We start from the raw sequence: 21,534 nt of genomic DNA on the forward strand, positions 1-21,534 counted from the left end.
ATAGGAGACCCCTAAGGTAGGCCCTAGGTAGCCCTAAATGCACGGTGCTATGTGTACTTTTTCGTTTTGCATGTCCTGGCAGTGACAGACAGCCTATTTCATTGTACACTACTATGAATCCTGCTCCTCTCATAGATAAACATTGGGAATTCCTTAAAACTCTTTTAAGCTGTAATTCCTGGTCAGAGGGGAGTAGATTTTTGAAGTGTCATATGTTTGCAATGGTATTGATAAATCCTACTTACTGGTGAAGTTGGATGTAACTCTACTGTTTTAGGAATGGCACTTTTAGAAATAGGACATTTCTCTAGTCCTACTGCTCTGTGTGCCTTCCAGCCTGTCTCCAATACACGTCTGTGCTGGATGACAACTACACTTTGTGCATTCCCTTCAGACAGGCACAAACACAGGAATGCTAGGTGTGTCTCGGTACCCATCTACGTACATCTGCCTTCAGATGCCCTGCCTGGGCTAAATGGAAGGGAGGGGGTAACACATCACTTGAATAGATAGTGTCCTGTCCCCACACAAAGGTTTGATTTACCACCCATAAATAACCTGGCAGACAGGTCTCGGCTGAAAGGGAAACCTGTACACTTCAGAGAGCTTCTTTGAAGACACCCCCACATCAAAAGCCATTTTGGTTATAGGTACTGGGTCTCTGACCGTATCAAAACAGACACTTTTTAGATCTGGAACAGAAGCTCTACCAGAAGAGCTGCTGTGCTGCTTAAAGGACTCAACTGAACTGCAAATCCGGAAGGCCTGCTTTTCACTTGGTTGCCCTGCTGCCTGCCACCCTGTGAGTTTGCTGGAAGGAGAGCTGGACTCTGCCTTCTCCCAAATGTCCTCCAAGGGCTTTCTGGCTTTCCTCCTGTTTTGCTGAACTTGCATGGAATACAAAAGACTTCCAAATTATCACCTACAGCTCCTGGTCTCCTCTTCATTCGCTGCTGACCATCAAGAGGTGCCTCTGCAGTCCTGGGCCGTTGAAAGTGGTTTTTGGACCCTTGAAATCAAGCTTTTGGCCACTTCACGAATGTTCTCATTCGCTCTTGGACTGCACCGCTTGCACTAAGGATCAGTGTAAGCTGCTGTAGCATTGTCTCATCACACAGCAAGCATCACTGCCCGTGACCACGTTGCCCCGTCTTTTGTCCGCGATGCCTGTCTGACTCTTCGCGCCCGCAGGATCATCACTCGCAACGCTCTACTTGCTCCCAGTGACTGTCTCCCCTGCACATAGGGCTCTTGGCTCAACTTGATAAGGTAAAACTGCAACGGAAACAGTTTGGAACTGTGTCCAACACGCGCTCCATCACTGTCGGCCTGAACTTTGGATTTACCCCGGTCTAGCATGACCTAAAGTAACCTCTTAGCGCTATTGATTTCTAAGCACTCTTTTTGGTTCATTGTTTAAAAATTCGTAACTCCAGTTCTACTTATTGGATTTTTGTCGTTTTGTTCTTGTTTTACTCATAAAAATATAATCCATATTTTTAACCCTTTGTGGAGTATTTTTGTGTTGGGTATTTATTGTATTACTGGGGGTATGTGTTGCACAATTACATTACACATTGACTCTTTAGAAAAGCCTGATTGCTCTGTACCAAGCTATCAGAGGGTGAGCACAGGCTATCTTTTAGTGTGTACCTAGCTTACCCTGTCTAGAGTGGTGGTTCCTGCGTGCCAACCAGTAATTCCGGTACGAACATTGACATATATCCCAATCTCACTCTTCACAATGCTACACAAGCAAGAAATATGGTCTACAAGGCCAACAGTTTCATAGTAGCCCTGACATTGACGTTTCTGTTGTTCGTATTACCCACTGGATTTTTGGGTGCATGTGTCTGTGTGTTATTGTGTCTGCTTGTGTCTTTGTAACTGGGTTTATGTATCTATGTACAAATGAAAAATCATGCTTGCCTGCCTATCTACCTGTTTGTGCCTGTTTCTGTGGCCATGATGCTTGACTGGACAATCAATGCCAATAGAGTAGCCATGCTTGGCATCTGGTGGGACTCACTAATCTAATGGTGACTAAGCCACAGTGCTGCTACTTCCTGGTAGAATTGTGGACCTGGCATAAGGTGGGCATGTGCCTTGTGAGGCATTGTATGAGATTCTTTGGCATTATGTATGTAATGTTTGGCACAATGGTGGCTATGCAAAAGGCTGTGGTGGGCTCTCCATACATAATGGTGGTCAAAGGAAGTGTAATGATGACTCTGGCATATTGTGGCCATACATGCTTTAGTGTTGTCATACTTTGCATAATGCAGGTTTCCCTGAATTGTGCATGTACGTTCCTGAATTGTGTATTGTTTAGTGAAAGAGACCAGAGCTCTGAGACACCTTGACACTAACAGATGAACCTGCCTCTTGAGAACTTGAACAAAGAATAAACTAACTCAAGAAAAACAAAGCTAGGCCAGGACAGACTAGTTTGTGTATCTGGTTTGCCAGGTTCTAAGATACGAAATGGTCAAATACTACTCTTGCTTTCCCCCAAACCCTTAGAACAGCCCCAAAAGTCTTGCCCCACCCTGTTTCCCTGCACAAAATTCCGTCTAACTCATAATGGGAGGCTAAGTGGTCTTTGTGTTATGGGCTCGCGTTGTAGAATGTGGTAATGTATGGTGGAATAAACCAAAGCAAAACTACCACAGTCAGTGCTTTCATTCTGTTTAATATCTCCGGTTGGGTCAGGTCGCCATGTCTGAAGAGACGGTGGCCCTACAAACTAATGTTAGACAAGCCAATGAGCATGGAGTAGGTCTGGGCGTGTCTGTAATCAGTAAGAGGCCTAAGGCAAGACCCTTTAAGAGGAGTCCATGCAGCATCAGCATATGGGGGTCTCCGGGACCCCGCAACACATGATGTGGGGAAGGGGGCATCCTTTTGTGTGACGCCAATAGCTCAGTATAATAAATTCTAATCATATTTTCATATCAAACCAACAAATAAATAGAACAAAAAGGCTGCACTGAAGTTTATAATATTTAAAATCACCTCGTACATATTAATTCCGGATAAAGCAAAAAAATGACTGGATTTTACGGTTTGTTGGACTCACCAGTCCAGTCCTGACTGATGGGGACTGCTCAGGATCCAAGCACCAGTGCCTTCCGGTGTCATTCGTAGAGGCCTGCTCAGGATCCAAGCACCAGTGCCTTTCGGTGTCATTCATAGAGGCCTGCTCAGGATCCAAGCACCAGTGCCTTTCGGTGTCATTTGTAGAGGCCTGCTCAGGATCGAAGCACCAGTGCCTTCCGGTGTCATTCGTAGAGGCCTGCACAGGATCCAAGCACCAGTGCCTTTCGGTGTCATTCGTAGAGGCCTGCTCAGGATCCAAGCTCCAGTGCCTTCCAGTGTCATTCGTAGAGGCCAGCTCAGGATCCAAGCACCAGTGCCTTCCGGTGTCATTCGTAGAGGCCTGCTCAGGATCCAAGCACCAGTGCCTTCCGGTGTCATTCGTAGAGGCCTGCTCAGAATCCAAGCACCAGTGCCTTCCGATGTCATTCGTAGAGGCCTGCTCAGGATCCAAGCACCAGTGCCTTCCAGTGTCACTCGTAGAGGCCGGCTCAGGATCCGAGCACCAGTGCCTTCCAGTGTCATTCATAGAGGCCTGCTCAGGATCGAAGCAACAGTGCCTTCCGGTGTCATTCGTAGAGGCCTGCACAGGATCTGAGCACCAGTGCCTTCCGGTGTCATTCGTAGAGGCCTGCACAGGATCCAAGCACCAGTGCCTTCCAGTGTCATTCGTAGAGGCCAGCTCAGGATCCAAGCACCAGTGACTTCCGGTGTCATTCGTACAGGCCTGCTCAGGATCGAAGCACCAGTGCCTTCCGGTGTCATTCGTAGAGGCCTGTACAGGATCCAAGCACCAGTGCCTTCCGGTGTCATTCGTAGAGGCCTGCTCAGGATCCAAGCACCAGTGCCTTCCAGTGTCATTCGTAGAGGCCAGCTCAGGATCCAAGCACCAGTGCCTTCCGGTGCCATTTGTAGAGGCCTGCTCAGGATCGAAGCACCAGTGCCTTCCGGTGTCATTCGTAGAGGCCTGCACAGGATCCGAGCACCAGTGCCTTCCGGTGTCATTCATAGAGGCCTGCACAGAATCCAAGCACCAGTGCCTTCCAGTGTAATTCGTAGAGGCCAGCTCAGGATCCAAGCACCAGTGCCTTCCAGTGTCATTCGTAGAGGCCTGCTCAGGATCGAAGCACCAGTGCCTTCCGGTGTCATTCGTAGAGGCCTGCACAGGATCCAAGCACCAGTGCCTTCCGGTGTCATTTGTAGAGGCCTGCTCAGGATCCAAGCACCAGTGCCTTCCGGTGTCATTCGTAGAGGCCAGCTCAGGATCCAAGCACCAGTGCCTTCCGGTGTCATTCATAGAGGCCTGTTCAGGATCGAAGCACCAGTGCCTTCCGGTGTCATTCGTAGAGGCCTGCACAGGATCCAAGCACCAGTGCCGTCCAGTGTCATTCGTAGAGGCCTGCTCAGGAACCAAGCACCATTGCCTTCCGGTGTCATTCGTAGAGGCCTGCTCAGGATCGAAGCACCAGTGCCTTCCAGTGTCATTCGTAGAGGCCTGCTCGGGATCCAAGCAGCAGTGCCTTCCGGTGTCATTCGTAGAGGCCGGCTCAGGATCCAAGCACCAGTGCCTTCCAGTGTCATTCATAGAGGCCAGCTCAGGATCCAAGCAGCAGTGCCTTCCAGTGTCATTCGTAGAGGCCTGCTCAGGATCCGAGCTCCAGTGCCTTCCGGTGTCATTTGTAGAGGCCTGCTCAGGATCCAAGCACCAGTGCCTTCCAGTGTCATTCGTAGAGGCCTGCACAGGATCCAAGCACCAGTGCCTTCCGGTGTCATTCGTAGAGGCCTGCTCAGGATCCAAGCACAAGTACCTTCCGGTGTCATTCGTAGAGGCCTGCTCATTGCCTTCCAGTGTCATTCGTAGAGGCCTGCTCAGGATTCAAGCACCAGTTCCTTCCAGTGTCATTGGTAGAGGCCTGCTCAGGAACCGAGCACCAGTGCCTTCCAGTGTCATTCGTAGAGGCCTGCTCAGGATCCAAGCACCAGTGCCTTCCAGTGTCATTCGTAGAGGCCTGCTCAGGATCCAAGCACCAGTGCCTTCCGGTGTCATTTGTAGAGGCCAGCTCAGGATCCAAGCACCAGTGCCTTCCGCTGTCATTCGTAGAGGCCTGCTCAGGATCCAAGCACCAGTGCCTTCCAGTGTCATTCATACAGGCCTGCTCAGGATCCGAGCACCAGTCCCTTCCAGGGTCATTCGTAGAGGCCTGCTCAGGATCCGAGCACCAGTGCCTTCCGGTGTCATTCGTAGAGGCGTGCTCAGGATCCGAGCACCAGTGCCTTCCGGTGTCATTCGTAGAGGCCTGCTCAGGATCCGAGCGCCAGTGCCTTCCGGTGTCATTCATAGAGGCCGGCTCAGGATCCAAGCACCAGTGCCTTCCAGCGTCATTCGTAGAGGCCTGCTCAGGATCCGAGCACCAGTGCCTTCCAGTGCCATTCGTAGAAGCCTGCTCAGGATCGAAGCACCAGTGCCTTCCAGTGTCATTCCTAGAGGCCTGCTCAGGATCCGAGCACCAGTGCCTTCCGGTGTCATTCATAGAGGCCGGCTCAGGATCCGAGCACCAGTGCCTTCCAGTGTCATTCGTAGAGGCCTGCACAGGATCCAAGCACCAGTGCCTTCCGGTGTCATTCTTAGAGGCCTGCTCAGGATCCAAGCACCAGTGCCTTCCGGTGTCATTCGTAGAGGCCTGCTCAGGATCCAAGCACCAGTGCCTTCCGATGTCATTTGTAGAGGCCTGCTCAGGATCCAGGCACCAGTGCCTTCCAGTGTCATTCGTAGAGGCCTGCTCAGGATCCAAGCACCAGTGGCTTCCAGTGTCATTCGTAGAGGCCTGCACAGGATCCAAGCACCAGTGCCTTCCGGTGTCATTCTTAGAGGCCTGCTCAGGATCCAAGCACCAGTGCCTTCCGGTGTCATTCGTAGAGGCCTGCTCAGGATCCAAGCACCAGTGCCTTCCGATGTCATTTTTAGAGGCCTGCTCAGGATCCAGGCACCAGTGCCTTCCAGTGTCATTCGTAGAGGCCTGCTCAGGATCCAAGCACCAGTGCCTTCTGATGTCATTCGTAGAGGCCGGCTCAGGATCCAAGCCCCAGTGCCTTCCAGTGTCATTCGTAGAGGCCTGCTCAGGATCCAAGCACCAGTGCCTTCCGGTGTCATTCGTAGAGGCCTGCTCAGGATCCAGGCACCAGTGCCTTCCAGAGTCATTAGTAGAGGCTTGCTCAGGATCGAAGCACCAGTGCCTTCCGGTGTCATTCGTAGAGACCAGCTCAGGATCCGGGCACCAGTGCCTTCCGGTGTCATTCGTAGAGGCCTGCTCAGGATCGAAGCACCAGTGCCTTCCAGTGTCATTCGTAGAGGCCTGCCTAGGATCCGAGCACCAGTGCCTTCCAGTGTCATTCGCAGAGGCCTGCTCAGGATCCGAGCACCAGTGCCTTCCGGTGTCATTCGTAGAGGCCGGCTCAGGATTCAAGCACCAGTGCCTTCCAGTGTCATTCATAGAGGCCAGCTCAGGATCCAAGCAGCAGTGCCTTCCAGTGTCATTCGTAGAGGCCAGCTCAGGATCCAAGCACCAGTGCCTTCCGGTGTCATTCGTAGAGGCCTGTTCAGGATCGAAGCACCAGTGCCTTCCAGTGTCATTCGTAGAGGCCTGCTCAGGATCCGAGCACCAGTGTCTTCCAGTGTCATTCGTAGAGGCCAGCTCAGGATCCAAGCACCAGTGCCTTCCGGTGCCATTTGTAGAGGCCTGCTCAGGATCGAAGCACCAGTGCCTTCCGGTGTCATTCGTAGAGGCCTGCACAGGATCCGAGCACCAGTGCCTTCCGGTGTCATTCATAGAGGCCTGCACAGAATCCAAGCACCAGTGCCTTCCAGTGTAATTCGTAGAGGCCAGCTCAGGATCCAAGCACCAGTGCCTTCCAGTGTCATTCGTAGAGGCCTGCTCAGGATCGAAGCACCAGTGCCTTCCGGTGTCATTCGTAGAGGCCTGCACAGGATCCAAGCACCAGTGCCTTCCGGTGTCATTTGTAGAGGCCTGCTCAGGATCCAAGCACCAGTGCCTTCCGGTGTCATTCGTAGAGGCCAGCTCAGGATCCAAGCACCAGTGCCTTCCGGTGTCATTCATAGAGGCCTGTTCAGGATCGAAGCACCAGTGCCTTCCGGTGTCATTCGTAGAGGCCTGCACAGGATCCAAGCACCAGTGCCGTCCAGTGTCATTCGTAGAGGCCTGCTCAGGAACCAAGCACCATTGCCTTCCGGTGTCATTCGTAGAGGCCTGCTCAGGATCGAAGCACCAGTGCCTTCCAGTGTCATTCGTAGAGGCCTGCTCGGGATCCAAGCAGCAGTGCCTTCCGGTGTCATTCGTAGAGGCCGGCTCAGGATCCAAGCACCAGTGCCTTCCAGTGTCATTCATAGAGGCCAGCTCAGGATCCAAGCAGCAGTGCCTTCCAGTGTCATTCGTAGAGGCCTGCTCAGGATCCGAGCTCCAGTGCCTTCCGGTGTCATTTGTAGAGGCCTGCTCAGGATCCAAGCACCAGTGCCTTCCAGTGTCATTCGTAGAGGCCTGCACAGGATCCAAGCACCAGTGCCTTCCGGTGTCATTCGTAGAGGCCTGCTCAGGATCCAAGCACAAGTACCTTCCGGTGTCATTCGTAGAGGCCTGCTCATTGCCTTCCAGTGTCATTCGTAGAGGCCTGCTCAGGATTCAAGCACCAGTTCCTTCCAGTGTCATTGGTAGAGGCCTGCTCAGGAACCGAGCACCAGTGCCTTCCAGTGTCATTCGTAGAGGCCTGCTCAGGATCCAAGCACCAGTGCCTTCCAGTGTCATTCGTAGAGGCCTGCTCAGGATCCAAGCACCAGTGCCTTCCGGTGTCATTTGTAGAGGCCAGCTCAGGATCCAAGCACCAGTGCCTTCCGCTGTCATTCGTAGAGGCCTGCTCAGGATCCAAGCACCAGTGCCTTCCAGTGTCATTCATACAGGCCTGCTCAGGATCCGAGCACCAGTCCCTTCCAGGGTCATTCGTAGAGGCCTGCTCAGGATCCGAGCACCAGTGCCTTCCGGTGTCATTCGTAGAGGCGTGCTCAGGATCCGAGCACCAGTGCCTTCCGGTGTCATTCGTAGAGGCCTGCTCAGGATCCGAGCGCCAGTGCCTTCCGGTGTCATTCATAGAGGCCGGCTCAGGATCCAAGCACCAGTGCCTTCCAGCGTCATTCGTAGAGGCCTGCTCAGGATCCGAGCACCAGTGCCTTCCAGTGCCATTCGTAGAAGCCTGCTCAGGATCGAAGCACCAGTGCCTTCCAGTGTCATTCCTAGAGGCCTGCTCAGGATCCGAGCACCAGTGCCTTCCGGTGTCATTCATAGAGGCCGGCTCAGGATCCGAGCACCAGTGCCTTCCAGTGTCATTCGTAGAGGCCTGCACAGGATCCAAGCACCAGTGCCTTCCGGTGTCATTCTTAGAGGCCTGCTCAGGATCCAAGCACCAGTGCCTTCCGGTGTCATTCGTAGAGGCCTGCTCAGGATCCAAGCACCAGTGCCTTCCGATGTCATTTGTAGAGGCCTGCTCAGGATCCAGGCACCAGTGCCTTCCAGTGTCATTCGTAGAGGCCTGCTCAGGATCCAAGCACCAGTGGCTTCCAGTGTCATTCGTAGAGGCCTGCACAGGATCCAAGCACCAGTGCCTTCCGGTGTCATTCTTAGAGGCCTGCTCAGGATCCAAGCACCAGTGCCTTCCGGTGTCATTCGTAGAGGCCTGCTCAGGATCCAAGCACCAGTGCCTTCCGATGTCATTTTTAGAGGCCTGCTCAGGATCCAGGCACCAGTGCCTTCCAGTGTCATTCGTAGAGGCCTGCTCAGGATCCAAGCACCAGTGCCTTCTGATGTCATTCGTAGAGGCCGGCTCAGGATCCAAGCCCCAGTGCCTTCCAGTGTCATTCGTAGAGGCCTGCTCAGGATCCAAGCACCAGTGCCTTCCGGTGTCATTCGTAGAGGCCTGCTCAGGATCCAGGCACCAGTGCCTTCCAGAGTCATTAGTAGAGGCTTGCTCAGGATCGAAGCACCAGTGCCTTCCGGTGTCATTCGTAGAGACCAGCTCAGGATCCGGGCACCAGTGCCTTCCGGTGTCATTCGTAGAGGCCTGCTCAGGATCGAAGCACCAGTGCCTTCCAGTGTCATTCGTAGAGGCCTGCCTAGGATCCGAGCACCAGTGCCTTCCAGTGTCATTCGCAGAGGCCTGCTCAGGATCCGAGCACCAGTGCCTTCCGGTGTCATTCGTAGAGGCCGGCTCAGGATTCAAGCACCAGTGCCTTCCAGTGTCATTCATAGAGGCCAGCTCAGGATCCAAGCAGCAGTGCCTTCCAGTGTCATTCGTAGAGGCCAGCTCAGGATCCAAGCACCAGTGCCTTCCGGTGTCATTCGTAGAGGCCTGTTCAGGATCGAAGCACCAGTGCCTTCCAGTGTCATTCGTAGAGGCCTGCTCAGGATCCGAGCACCAGTGTCTTCCAGTGTCATTCGTAGAGGCCAGCTCAGGATCCAAGCACCAGTGCCTTCCGGTGTCATTCGTAGAGGCCGGCTCAGGATTCAAGCACCAGTGCCTTCCAGTGTCATTCGTAGAGGCCTGCTCAGGATCCAAGCACCAGTGCCTTCCGGTGTCATTCATAGAGGCTGGCTCAGGATCCAAGCACCAGTGCCTTCCGGTGTCATTCGTAGAGGCCTGCACAGGATCCGAGCACCAGTGCCTTCCGGTGTCATTCATAGAGGCCTGCACAGAATCCAAGCACCAGTGCCTTCCAGTGTCATTAGTAGAGGCTTGCTCAGGATCCGAGCACCAGTGCCTTCCGGTGTCATTCGTAGAGACCGGCTCAGGATCCGAGCACCAGTGCCTTCCAGTGTCATTCGTAGAGGCCTGCTCAGGAACCAAGCACCAGTACCTTCCAGTGTCATTCGTAGAGGCCTGCTCAGGAACCAAGCACCAGTGCCTTCCAGTGTCATTCGTAGAGGCCTGCTCAGGATCCAAGCTCCAGTGCCTTCCAGTGTCATTCGTAGAGGCCTGCTCAGGAACCAAGCACCAGTGCCTTCCAGTGTCATTCGTAGAGGCCTGCTCAGGATTCAAGCACCAGTGCCTTCCAGTGTCATTCGTAGAGGCCAGCTCAGGATCCAAGCACCAGTGCCTTCCGGTGTCATTCGTAGAGGCCTGCTCAGCATCCAAGCACCAGTGCCTTCCGATGTCATTCGTAGAGGCCTGCTCAGGATTCAAGCACCAGTGCCTTCCAGTGTCATTCGTAGAGGCCTGCACAGGATCCGAGCACCAGTGCCTTCCGGTGTCATTCGTAGAGGCCGGCTCAGGATACGAGCACCAGTGCCTTCCGGTGTCATTCGTAGAGGCCTGCTCAGGATCCAAGCACCAGTGCCTTCCGATGTCATTCGTAGAGGCCTGCTCAGGATTCAAGCACCAGTGCCTTCCAGTGTCATTCGTAGAAGCCTGCACAGGATCCGAGCACCAGTGCCTTCCGGTGTCATTCGTAGAGGCCGGCTCAGGATCCGAGCACCAGTGCCTTCCGGTGTCATTCATAGAGGCCGGCTCAGGATCCAAGCAGCAGTGCCTTCCAGTGTCATTCGTAGAGGCCTGCACAGGATCCGAGCACCAGTGCCTTCCGGTGTCATTCGTAGAGGCCGGCTCAGGATCCGAGCACCAGTGCCTTCCAGTGTCATTCGTAGAGGCCGGCTCAGGATCCAAGCACCAGTGCCTTCCAGTGTCATTCGTAGAGGCCTGCACAGGATCCGAGCACCAGTGCCTTCCGGTGTCATTCGTAGAGGCCGGCTCAGGATCCGAGCACCAGTGCCTTCCGGTGTCATTCGTAGAGGCCTGCTCAGGATTCAAGCACCAGTGCCTTCCGGTGTCATTCGTAGAGGCCGGCACAGGCTCTGAGCACCAGTGCCTTCCGGTGTCATTCGTAGAGGCCTGCTCAGGATCCAAGCACCAGTGCCTTCCAGTGTCATTCGTAGAGGCAAGCTCAGGATCCAAGCACCAGTGCCTTCCAGTGTCATTCGTAGAAGCCTGCTCAGGATCCAAGCACCAGTGCCTTCCAGTGTCATTCGTAGAGGCCTGCTCAGGAACCAAGCACCAGTGCCTTCCGGTGTCATTCGTAGAGGCCTGCTCAGGATCGAAGCACCAGTGCCTTCCAGTGTCATTCGTAGAGGCCTGCTCAGGATCCAAGCAGCAGTGCCTTCCGGTGTCATTCGTAGAGGCCGGCTCAGGATCCAAGCACCAGTGCCTTCCAGTGTCATTCATAGAGGCCAGCTCAGGATCCAAGCAGCAGTGTCTTCCAGTGTCATTCGTAGAGGCCTGCTCAGGATCCGAGCTCCAGTGCCTTCCGGTGTCATTCGTAGAGGCCTGCTCAGGATCCAAGCACCAGTGCCTTCCAGTGTCATTCGTAGAGGCCTGCACAGGATCCAAGCACCAGTGCCTTCCGTTGTCATTCGTAGAGGCCTGCTCAGGATCCAAGCACAAGTCCCTTCCAGGGTCATTCGTAGAGGCCTGCTCAGGATCCGAGCACCAGTGCCTTCCGGTGTCATTCGTAGAGGCCTGCTCAGGATCCGAGCACCAGTGCCTTCCGGTGTAATTTGTAGAGTCCTGCTCAGGATCCAGGCAACAGTGCCTTCCGGTATCATTCGTAGAGGCCTGCTCAGGATCCGAGCACCAGTGCCTTCCGGTGTCATTCGTAGAGGCCTGCTCAGGATCCGAGCGCCAGTGCCTTCCGGTGTCATTCATAGAGGCCGGCTCAGGATCCAAGCACCAGTGCCTTCCAGTGTCATTCGTAGAGGCCGGCTCAGGATCCAAGCACCAGTGCCTTCCGGTGTCATTCTTAGAGGCCTGCTCAGGATCCAAGCACCAGTGCCTTCCGATGTCATTTGTAGAGGCCTGCTCAGGATCCAGGCACCAGTGCCTTCCAGTGTCATTCGTAGAGGCCTGCTCAGGATCCAAGCACCAGTGCCTTCTAGTGTCATTCTTAGAGGCCTGCACAGGATCCAAGCACCAGTGCCTTCCGGTGTCATTCTTAAAGGCCTGCTCAGGATCCAAGCACAAGTCCCTTCCAGGGTCATTCGTAGAGGCCTGCTCAGGATCCAAGCACCAGTGCCTTCCAGTGTCATTCGTAGAGGCCTGCACAGGATCCAAGCACCAGTGCCTTCCGTTGTCATTCGTAGAGGCCTGCTCAGGATCCAAGCACAAGTCCCTTCCAGGGTCATTCGTAGAGGCCTGCTCAGGATCCGAGCACCAGTGCCTTCCGGTGTCATTCGTAGAGGCCTGCTCAGGATCCGAGCACCAGTGCCTTCCGGTGTAATTTGTAGAGTCCTGCTCAGGATCCAGGCAACAGTGCCTTCCGGTATCATTCGTAGAGGCCTGCTCAGGATCCGAGCACCAGTGCCTTCCGGTGTCATTCGTAGAGGCCTGCTCAGGATCCGAGCGCCAGTGCCTTCCGGTGTCATTCATAGAGGCCGGCTCAGGATCCAAGCACCAGTGCCTTCCAGTGTCATTCGTAGAGGCCGGCTCAGGATCCAAGCACCAGTGCCTTCCGGTGTCATTCTTAGAGGCCTGCTCAGGATCCAAGCACCAGTGCCTTCCGATGTCATTTGTAGAGGCCTGCTCAGGATCCAGGCACCAGTGCCTTCCAGTGTCATTCGTAGAGGCCTGCTCAGGATCCAAGCACCAGTGCCTTCTAGTGTCATTCTTAGAGGCCTGCACAGGATCCAAGCACCAGTGCCTTCCGGTGTCATTCTTAAAGGCCTGCTCAGGATCCAAGCACCAGTGCCTTCCGATGTCATTTGTAGAGGCCTGCTCAGGATCCAGGCACCAGTGCCTTCCAGTGTCATTCGTAGAGGCCTGCTCAGGATCAAAGCACCAGTGCCTTCCGATGTCATTCGTAGAGGCCGGCTCAGGATCCAAGCCCCAGTGCCTTCCAGTGTCATTCGTAGAGGCCTGCTCAGGATCCAAGCACCAGTGCCTTCCGGTGTCATTCGTAGAGGCCTGCTCAGGATCCAGGCACCAGTGCCTTCCAGAGTCATTAGTAGAGGCGTGCTCAGGATCGAAGCACCAGTGCCTTCCGGTGTCATTCGTAGAGATCAGCTCAGGATCCGGGCACCAGTGCCTTCTGGTGTCATTCGTAGAGGCCTGCTCAGGATCGAAGCACCAGTGCCTTCTAGTGTCATTCGTAGAGGCCTGCCTAGGATCCGAGCACCAGTGCCTTCCAGTGTCATTCGTAGAGGCCTGCTCAGGATCCAAGCACCAGTGCCTTCCAGTGTCATTCGTAGAGGCCGGCTCAGGATTCAAGCACCAGTGCCTTCCAGTGTCATTCATAGAGGCCAGCTCAGGATCCAAGCAGCAGTGCCTTCCAGTGTCATTCGTAGAGGCCAGCTCAGGATCCAAGCACCAGTGCCTTCCGGTGTCATTCGTAGAGGCCTGTTCAGGATCGAAGCACCAGTGCCTTCCAGTGTCATTCGTAGAGGCCTGCTCAGGATCCGAGCACCAGTGGCTTCCAGTGTCATTCGTAGAGGCCTGCTCAGGATCCAAGCACCAGTGCCTTCCGGTGTCATTCGTCGAGGCCGGCTCAGGATTCAAGCACCAGTGCCTTCCAGTGTCATTCGTAGAGGCCTGCTCAGGATCCAAGCACCAGTGCCTTCCGGTGTCATTCATAGAGGCTGGCTCAGGATCCAAGCACCAGTGCCTTCCGGTGTCATTCGTAGAGGCCTGCACAGGATCCGAGCACCAGTGCCTTCCGGTGTCATTCATAGAGGCCTGCACAGAATCCAAGCACCAGTGCCTTCCAGTGTCATTAGTAGAGGCTTGCTCAGGATCGAAGCACCAGTGCCTTCCGGTGTCATTCGTAGAGACCGGCTCAGGATCCGAGCACCAGTGCCTTCCAGTGTCATTCGTAGAGGCCTGCTCAGGATCCAAGCACCAGTGCCTTCCGGTGTCATTCGTAGAGGCCGGCTCAGGATTCAAGCACCAGTGCCTTCCAGTGTCATTCATAGAGGCCAGCTCAGGATCCAAGCACCAGTGCCTTCCAGTGTCATTCGTAGAGGCCAGCTCAGGATCCAAGCACCAGTGCCTTCCGGTGTCATTCGTAGAGGCCTGTTCAGGATCGAAGCACCAGTGCCTTCCAGTGTCATTCGTAGAGGCCTGCTCAGGATCCGAGCACCAGTGCCTTCCAGTGTCATTCGTAGAGGCCTGCTCAGGATCCGAGCACCAGTGCCTTCCAGTGTCATTCGTAGAGGCCTGCTCAGGATCCAAGCACCAGTGCCTTCCGGTGTCATTCGTAGAGGCCGGCTCAGGATCCGAGCACCAGTGCCTTCCGGTGTCATTCGTAGAGGCTGGCTCAGTATCCAAGCACCAGTGCCTTCCTGTGTCATTCGTAGAGGCCTGCACAGGGTCCGAGCACCAGTGCCTTCCGGTGTCATTCATAGAGGCCTGCACAGAATCCAAGCACCAGTGCCTTCCAGTGTCATTAGTAGAGGCTTGCTCAGGATCGAAGCACCAGTGCCTTCCGGTGTCATTCGTAGAGACCGGCTCAGGATCCGGGCACCAGTGCCTTCCGGTGTCATTCGTAGAGGCCTGCTCAGGATCGAAGCACCAGTGCCTTCCAGTGTCATTCGTAGAGGCCTGCTCAGGATCCGAGCACCAGTGCCTTCCAGTGTCATTCGTAGAGGCCTGCTCAGGATCCGAGCGCCAGTGCCCTCCGGTGTCATTCGTAGAGGCCTGCACAGAATCCAAGCACCAGTGCCTTCCAGTGTCATTAGTAGAGGCTTGCTCAGGATCGAAGCACCAGTGCCTTCCGGTGTCATTCGTAGAGACCGGCTCAGGATCCGGGCACCAGTGCCTTCCGGTGTCATTCGTAGAGGCCTGCTCAGGATCGAAGCACCAGTGCCTTCCAGTGTCATTCGTAGAGGCCTGCTCAGGATCCAAGCACCATTGCCTTCCAGTGTCATTCGTAGAGGCCTGCTCAGGAACCAAGCACCAGTGCCTTCCGGTGTCATTCGTAGAGGCCGGCTTAGGATCCAAGCACCAGTGCCTTCCAGTGTCATTCGTAGAGGCCGGGTCAGGATTCAAGCATCAGTGCCTTCCAGTGTCATTCGTAGAGGCCTGCACAGGATCCGAGCACCAGTGCCTTCCAGTGTCATGCGTAGAGGACGGCTCAGGATCCAAGCACCAGTGCCTTCCAGTGTCATTTGTAGAGGCCTGCACAGGATCCAAGCACCAGTGCCTTCCAGTGTCATTCGTAGAGGCCTGCTCAGGAACCAAGCACCAGTGCCTTCCAGTGTCATTCGTAGAGGCCTGCTCAGGAACCAAGCACCAGTGCCTTCCAGTGTCATTCGTAGAGGCCTGCTCAGGATCCAAGCTCCAGTGCCTTCCAGTGTCATTCGTAGAGGCCTGCTCAGGAACCAAGCACCAGTGCCTTCCAGTGTCATTCGTAGAGGCCTGCTCAGGATTCAAGCACCAGTGCCTTCCAGTGTCATTCGTAGAGGCCAGCTCAGGATCCAAGCACCAGTGCCTTCCGGTGTCATTCGTAGAGGCCTGCTCAGGATCCAAGCACCAGTGCCTTCCTATGTCATTCGTAGAGGCCTGCTCAGGATCCAAGCACCAGTGCCTTCCAGTGTCATTCGTAGAGGCCTGCTCAGGATCCGAGCACCAGTGCCTTCCGATGTCATTCGTAGAGTCCTGCTCAGGATTCAAGCACCAGTGCCTTCCAGTGTCATTCGTAGAGGCCTGCACAGGATCCGAGCACCAGTGCCTTCCGGTGTCATTCGTAGAGGCCGGCTCAGGATCCGAGCACCAGTGCCTTCCGGTGTCATTCATAGAGGCCTGCTCAGGATCCAAGCACCAGTGCCTTCCGATGTCATTCGTAGAGGCCTGCTCAGGATTCAAGCACCAGTGCCTTCCAGTGTCATTCGTAGAGGCCTGCACAGGATCCGAGCACCAGTGCCTTCCGGTGTCATTCGTAGAGGCCGGCTCAGGATCCGAGCACCAGTGCCTTCCGGTGTCATTCATAGAGGCCGGCTCAGGATCCGAGCACCAGTGCCTTCCGGTGTCATTCGTAGAGGCCGGCTCAGGATCCGAGCACCAGTGCCTTCCAGTGTCATTCGTAGAGGCCTGCTCAGGATTCAAGCACCAGTGCCTTCCGGTGTCATTCATAGAGGCCTGCTCAGGATCCAGGCACCAGTGCCTTCCAGAGTCATTAGTAGAGGCCTGCTCAGGATCCAAGCACCAGTGCCTTCCAGTGTCATTCGTAGAGGCCTGCTCAGGATTCAAGCACCAGTGCCTTCCAGTGTCATTCGTAAATTAGAAACCAGTGACTTTTACTCTACAATGTCACTTTGCTTTTTTTTTTCTTAATATTGGTAAAAAATATTTAAATGATCATCTGCTAAATTTGTAAAAAAAATAAGTGCCAGGGCTCTCGTCGGGACGCCACTGCAGCGTGCACCACACGGTGCCCCAACGATAGTAAAAACACAACTGTTACCCATCATAGTAATGACACAACGACTAATCATCACACTCCTACAAGTGGGACAGTTTTGACTATTTCAGGCCCCCAAAGCTAGAAGAGTGGCTTGGGCTGTAGGGAACTGTCTTTTTTAATGTATGTTGAATGAATAATTACCTGTTGTTGTGGTCATCTGTAAATGAGCCAGACAGCGCCACCTTGTGGCAGACTGTTACAAGCGCCAGTGTTGACAATCAAGTGCCAGTGCCGAGCACCGGACACCTCCCGCTCACATTAAGCAATGTCCTCCCTTTTCTGCGGTCTATCTGCCCTTTCACCTTTATTTCTGCCTTCCCACCTCTTTTCACAGTCCTACAATCTCTTACCTCTTTCCTTGCTCCCACGTTTTTTGTCAATGTTATTTTCCCTTTCTTCATTTTCTTTCATTATTCTTGTTACTTCGTTCCATTTACTCACTTCTATATCCTCTTTTGTCTTTGTAATTTTCCCCTTTGTTTCCTCTTTACGTATTCCTTCTTCCCTTTGTTTTTTTGCATCTTTCCTTTATCATATATTCCCTTCCCCTTTTTTAACGCCCTTCTTTCTTTCTGCCTCCTGCCTTCTCTCTTTCATTCATTCTTTCTCCCCTCACCGTTCTGCTTTGCTCCCTCCCCTCCTCCGTGTTCTCTTTTGTACGTCTGCCCACATGTAATAACGATCTGAGATCCTGGTCTTTTATTAAAAATACTTCAGGCGTGTGTTTAATGAAAACACGGAAAGGCAGAGAGCTAAAGCTGCGCGCGAGGTCCTCTCTGTAGGATAACATTGGGGAGGGTTACCAAGGCTCGCGCAGAAAGGGTAATGCCACGTGCGTTCATTGGGCAGTCAGAGTGACGCTGCCGTAGGATGCCAGCACACGCGCCATAAGGGGATGCTAGCGTGCAATAAATGCCCCACATTGTATTTTTGATAGAGAGGGGACCAACGGGGAGCCACCCGAGGGGACACACCCACCTAGCAACCCACTCATTTGTAAAGAGCTCGGCTTAGGCAGTCAGAGTGGCGTCTGGACTGGAGTCCAGTGGAGCAGCTGCATTCCCTGGTGCTTTACATGCACAGACGTCAGTGCCGGTGGGGTACCGGTGCTCCCCCAGCACTGCAGCGCCTGGGGGCTATGTAAGGATGCTCTCATCAAGCATGCTCGGAGCCACTCTAGAACAGGCCCTGCAGCCTCCTGGAATGATTCTTAAGTTTTAAATGCAGTACAGAACTGCAGGCCACCGACTCCCTTGACTTTTAAATGACGTCAGGTACACAAGTATTGAAACTCCTTATTTAGTTCATTTTAATCTCAGAAGCCTACTCCTGTAGGGTTTCATGTGTTTGCAGAGGACTTCTAACTTTTGGGATGTTTACACAGAATCCCAGGTGTCCTCCTTGAAATCTACCACTGTTGTAGATCACCAGTGAATCCTGGCGCACAAAATTAATTAATTTGCATTTTCCCAATGGGTAAAAAAAAACCTATAAAAATAATAGATGCTAAGTGGACTAACCCATGTATTATTTTTAAAAGTATATTTTCTCTGTAGGGAACATATTGTTATCTATATCCAAATACCTTTGCCAGCAGCATCCTGTCCTATGAGAACGCTCCTTTCCCTTAACTCCCTCAGAAAGGCACTTTCTTCTACCATTGACAGATCTGTTCCCAGCCTGGGAAACTAAATGACAAATGTTTCTGAATACACAAAAACCTACTGGTTTGTGAATGTGTCTGGCATTTGTAAGTGTAACTTCCCATATACATCCCTCTTTCTCGCCTCAAACACTATTTTACTGTAGTGGGACATCACCCAAGGCACAGATTTTCCATTGTCTAAAGTGCAATTGGCAGTCGAAAATTTTAGGAATTGCAACTCTGTGAATCAAAACATGGATTTTTTTTAGCGAATGCATCTCTAATACATACGTCTCACTTTAGTACACAAAAGAGTTTCCAGTTGCTTTTTGTCATCTAAAGCGCTTTGATGCCCAGTCAACGCCTGTGGTTCTGGATGATTGACACACCTTGGCCTGGACCAATAAAAAGTGCAAACGCACTCAATGGTGTATGGATTTGGATGCGGCCTGAATGAGGCCAGTGGCTGAGATTAATTCAATCATTCCATCCATCACCTTGTTGTTTTTGCATTTGATGCCCTGGGTGCGCTGGGTGTGCCCAGACGTGGGTCCGGTACTCACAGTGCCCCCGAACCAAGCTATACCTAAAGAGCCCTAACTAGGGCTAATCTGGTCCTAGGTTACTTATGTTCTGGTTCGGGGAGGACCTGGCCTGGCAGTTCATGATGGGCTGTTCTCATGAGGGACAGGGTCAAGGCTGATTTGCATATGGCTGGGTCCAAGCTGGGGTGGAATGCTGGACGAATGACGATGGACTGGGAGGCGGCTCCAAGCAATTGCCGGATTGCTCGGATTCATTTGAACATTTCAACCATCACCTTGCTGTTTTTACATTCTCTTTGACAGAAAGTAAAGCAGCAGAAGGGAGGAGGAAGGAGGTGGGGTTGGTTAAGGGCAGTGTTTAGTGTTTAACCCCTTCGCCGTGGCAGGAATTCCGCTGCGGCGCTGGGTGGGGTTTGGGGGCAGCGCGGTGGCGCTGTGCTCGTGACGGAACCGCTCCGTCACGAGCCACGGTTGAGCTGTGCTCATGACGGAGTGGTTCTGTCACGTCTCCGCCCACTGGGCTAATCGCCCGCACAGGCGGGGAATTAGCGCCGCGTGGGCGGAGCGGCCGCCAACGTCCGTAGCATGACGGAACCACTCCGTCATGAGCACAGCGCAACCGTGGCTCATGACGGAGTGGTTCCGTCATGAGCGGGGAAGGGGTTAATTTACAGTGTTTAATTTGTAAACAATACGTTCCAGGGCTCTAGTCCGGAGGCCTCCGCAGCTTGCCCCACCCATTGCCTCTGTCAGCGCTGCCAATGACAGGACCCGCACAAGTACTAACCAGCACACAGCTACAAGTATGACAATTCACACTATTCCAGGCCCCAAAAGCTATAAAAATAGCATGAGCCGCAGGTAATAGTTTGTTTTACATATGCTGACTTAATAGACATTTGCTGTTCTGCTCATCTCTAACTTATACAAACAGAGACACCTTGTGGCAGCTGTTATAAGTGTCGGTGTTGACAATTAATTACCGGTGCTGAGGACCAGAAACCACCAGCTTAAATTAAGCACTGGTTAAGGGTGGCCGGTAAGGTATTTATTTCCCATTTTGGGTTGGGTAGGAGAGGTGATATTATGTGTTACTCCCCTCATTACTGCTCTGCCCCTGCGTAACAGTTAAAAGCAGGGGATAGATGATTTTGGGGACTGCACATAAATAAAATTGTAGATGGTAAAAAAGTGAATTACGGGATGTTTTTCACCTGTGGGTTCTGAGTGGAATCATAGACATCTCGAGCCTGGCTCTCATCTATTTGATGTCGCTCAGAACCCAGAAGTGTAAAACATCCCCATAATTCGCTGTCAAATATGCAACCATATTGATGCTGCCTCTAGGTGCTGTGTACTTCCCATATATTTAGCATCACTTTGACATCTGTATGATGCTGTAACCCATCTGCAGGTCTGATTGGCTTCTTCATCGCGTTTGGCATCTCCATGGGCAAGATGGGCGAGCAGGCGAGGCTGATGGTCGACTTCTTCAACATTCTGAATGAGATCGTCATGAAGCTGGTGACCATGATCATGTGGTAAGAAGTTAATCATGTTCAACGCCCAGAGGAGTGTGGCATGGGAGAAGAAAGGGGGGGGGCACTTTCAAATGTTGTGGCAAGACCCGTCCCATACCATGATTGCAACACCACTGGTAGTGCCTACACATGCAATGCCATATAGCAGCTAGATTTCGACTCAGTTTTAATTTACATTCTTTTTTTCAGGCATATTTTAAAATTCTTATACTACAGAATAGCTACAACTAAGATATAAACTGGTTGGAGGGAGGAATTATGGTGGCAGGGGAATCACTTAGGCAGTGGGCAGGCATCTTTCTGCAACAGTAGAATGCCGACTGTAGATCCCTTGGTCACTAACAAACTACTCACGCCATGAAAGGCACTTGATTCGGTTGAAGTACAGAAGCTTGTGTAGCAATGTGTGTACCACTGGGGTCAACTACAAACTAGGGGGCATATCAACAACAACCGGCGATAATTATCGCTCAGCGCTCTTAGCGTGAGGATAATTATCGCCGGCTAGCGTGAATTTTTATCGCTGAGATAGCGTGCTATTAGCAACGCTTATCTCAATAGCGATAAAAATCTACACGCTAACAGGCTAACGTGAGATTATCGCGGGAAACCCAGCGATAATCACACGTTACCTTGTTGATAGGGACAGGTAAACTTAGCCATGATATCCTCCTTTCATAGGATATCATGGCTAAGTCTGAAAATTAGCAGACGTAAAAAACAGCGTTAACCGCGGTTAGCGCTGCTTTTTTTGTCTCTAACAGGGTTAGCGACATTCTTGATAATAGGAGAAATGTCGCTTAGCGACATTTCTCCTATTATTTTACTGTGGAACGCCCCCTTTGCATCTCATTAGAGATGCAAGGGGAAGCGTAGAGTAAAAGGGTGCTAACATGCAAATTTGCGTGTTAGCACCCTGTTGTTGATAGGGCGCTAGTTTTATCTCTGCTTTTTTGGCTTTTAAAGCCAAAAAAGCAGAGATAAAGCCCTTGTTGATATGCCCCTAAGATCTCTAGAGACCAGAGATAGAATCAGTAGTGCTCAGAGATCTATGGCTGTATTTTACCAAGTGCCCAACGAACGCAACGGGCATTTGCGCCCAATTTGCGAGCCCCTGGGGCACTTTGGAATTACAGAAGGGGGCCACAGACACTTGTGCAGCTCCTTCTGTCAGACAGATAGCTCTAGCGATCATATAATATA

General features: G+C 52.7%; 1 protein-coding gene across 4 annotated transcripts in view; it reads left to right on the forward strand.

Annotated features, from left to right (window-relative positions):
- Positions 1-21,534, forward strand: part of SLC1A2 (solute carrier family 1 member 2) — a 419,386-nt gene that overhangs the window by 341,473 nt on the left and 56,379 nt on the right. For all 4 annotated transcript variants that reach the window (XR_014978712.1, XM_085643492.1, XM_085643494.1 and 1 more), the window contains exon 6: positions 20,205-20,331. Coding sequence is in view for 3 of the 4 variants with exons in the window: in XM_085643492.1 (XP_085499618.1) it covers positions 20,205-20,331 (127 nt within the window). In the remaining variant the exon portion in view is untranslated. The remainder of the gene's footprint in view (positions 1-20,204; positions 20,332-21,534) is intronic.

This window comes from Triturus cristatus, chromosome 3_1 (genome assembly GCF_964204655.1).
Source record: "Triturus cristatus chromosome 3_1, aTriCri1.1, whole genome shotgun sequence".
NCBI lineage: Eukaryota > Metazoa > Chordata > Amphibia > Caudata > Salamandridae > Triturus > Triturus cristatus.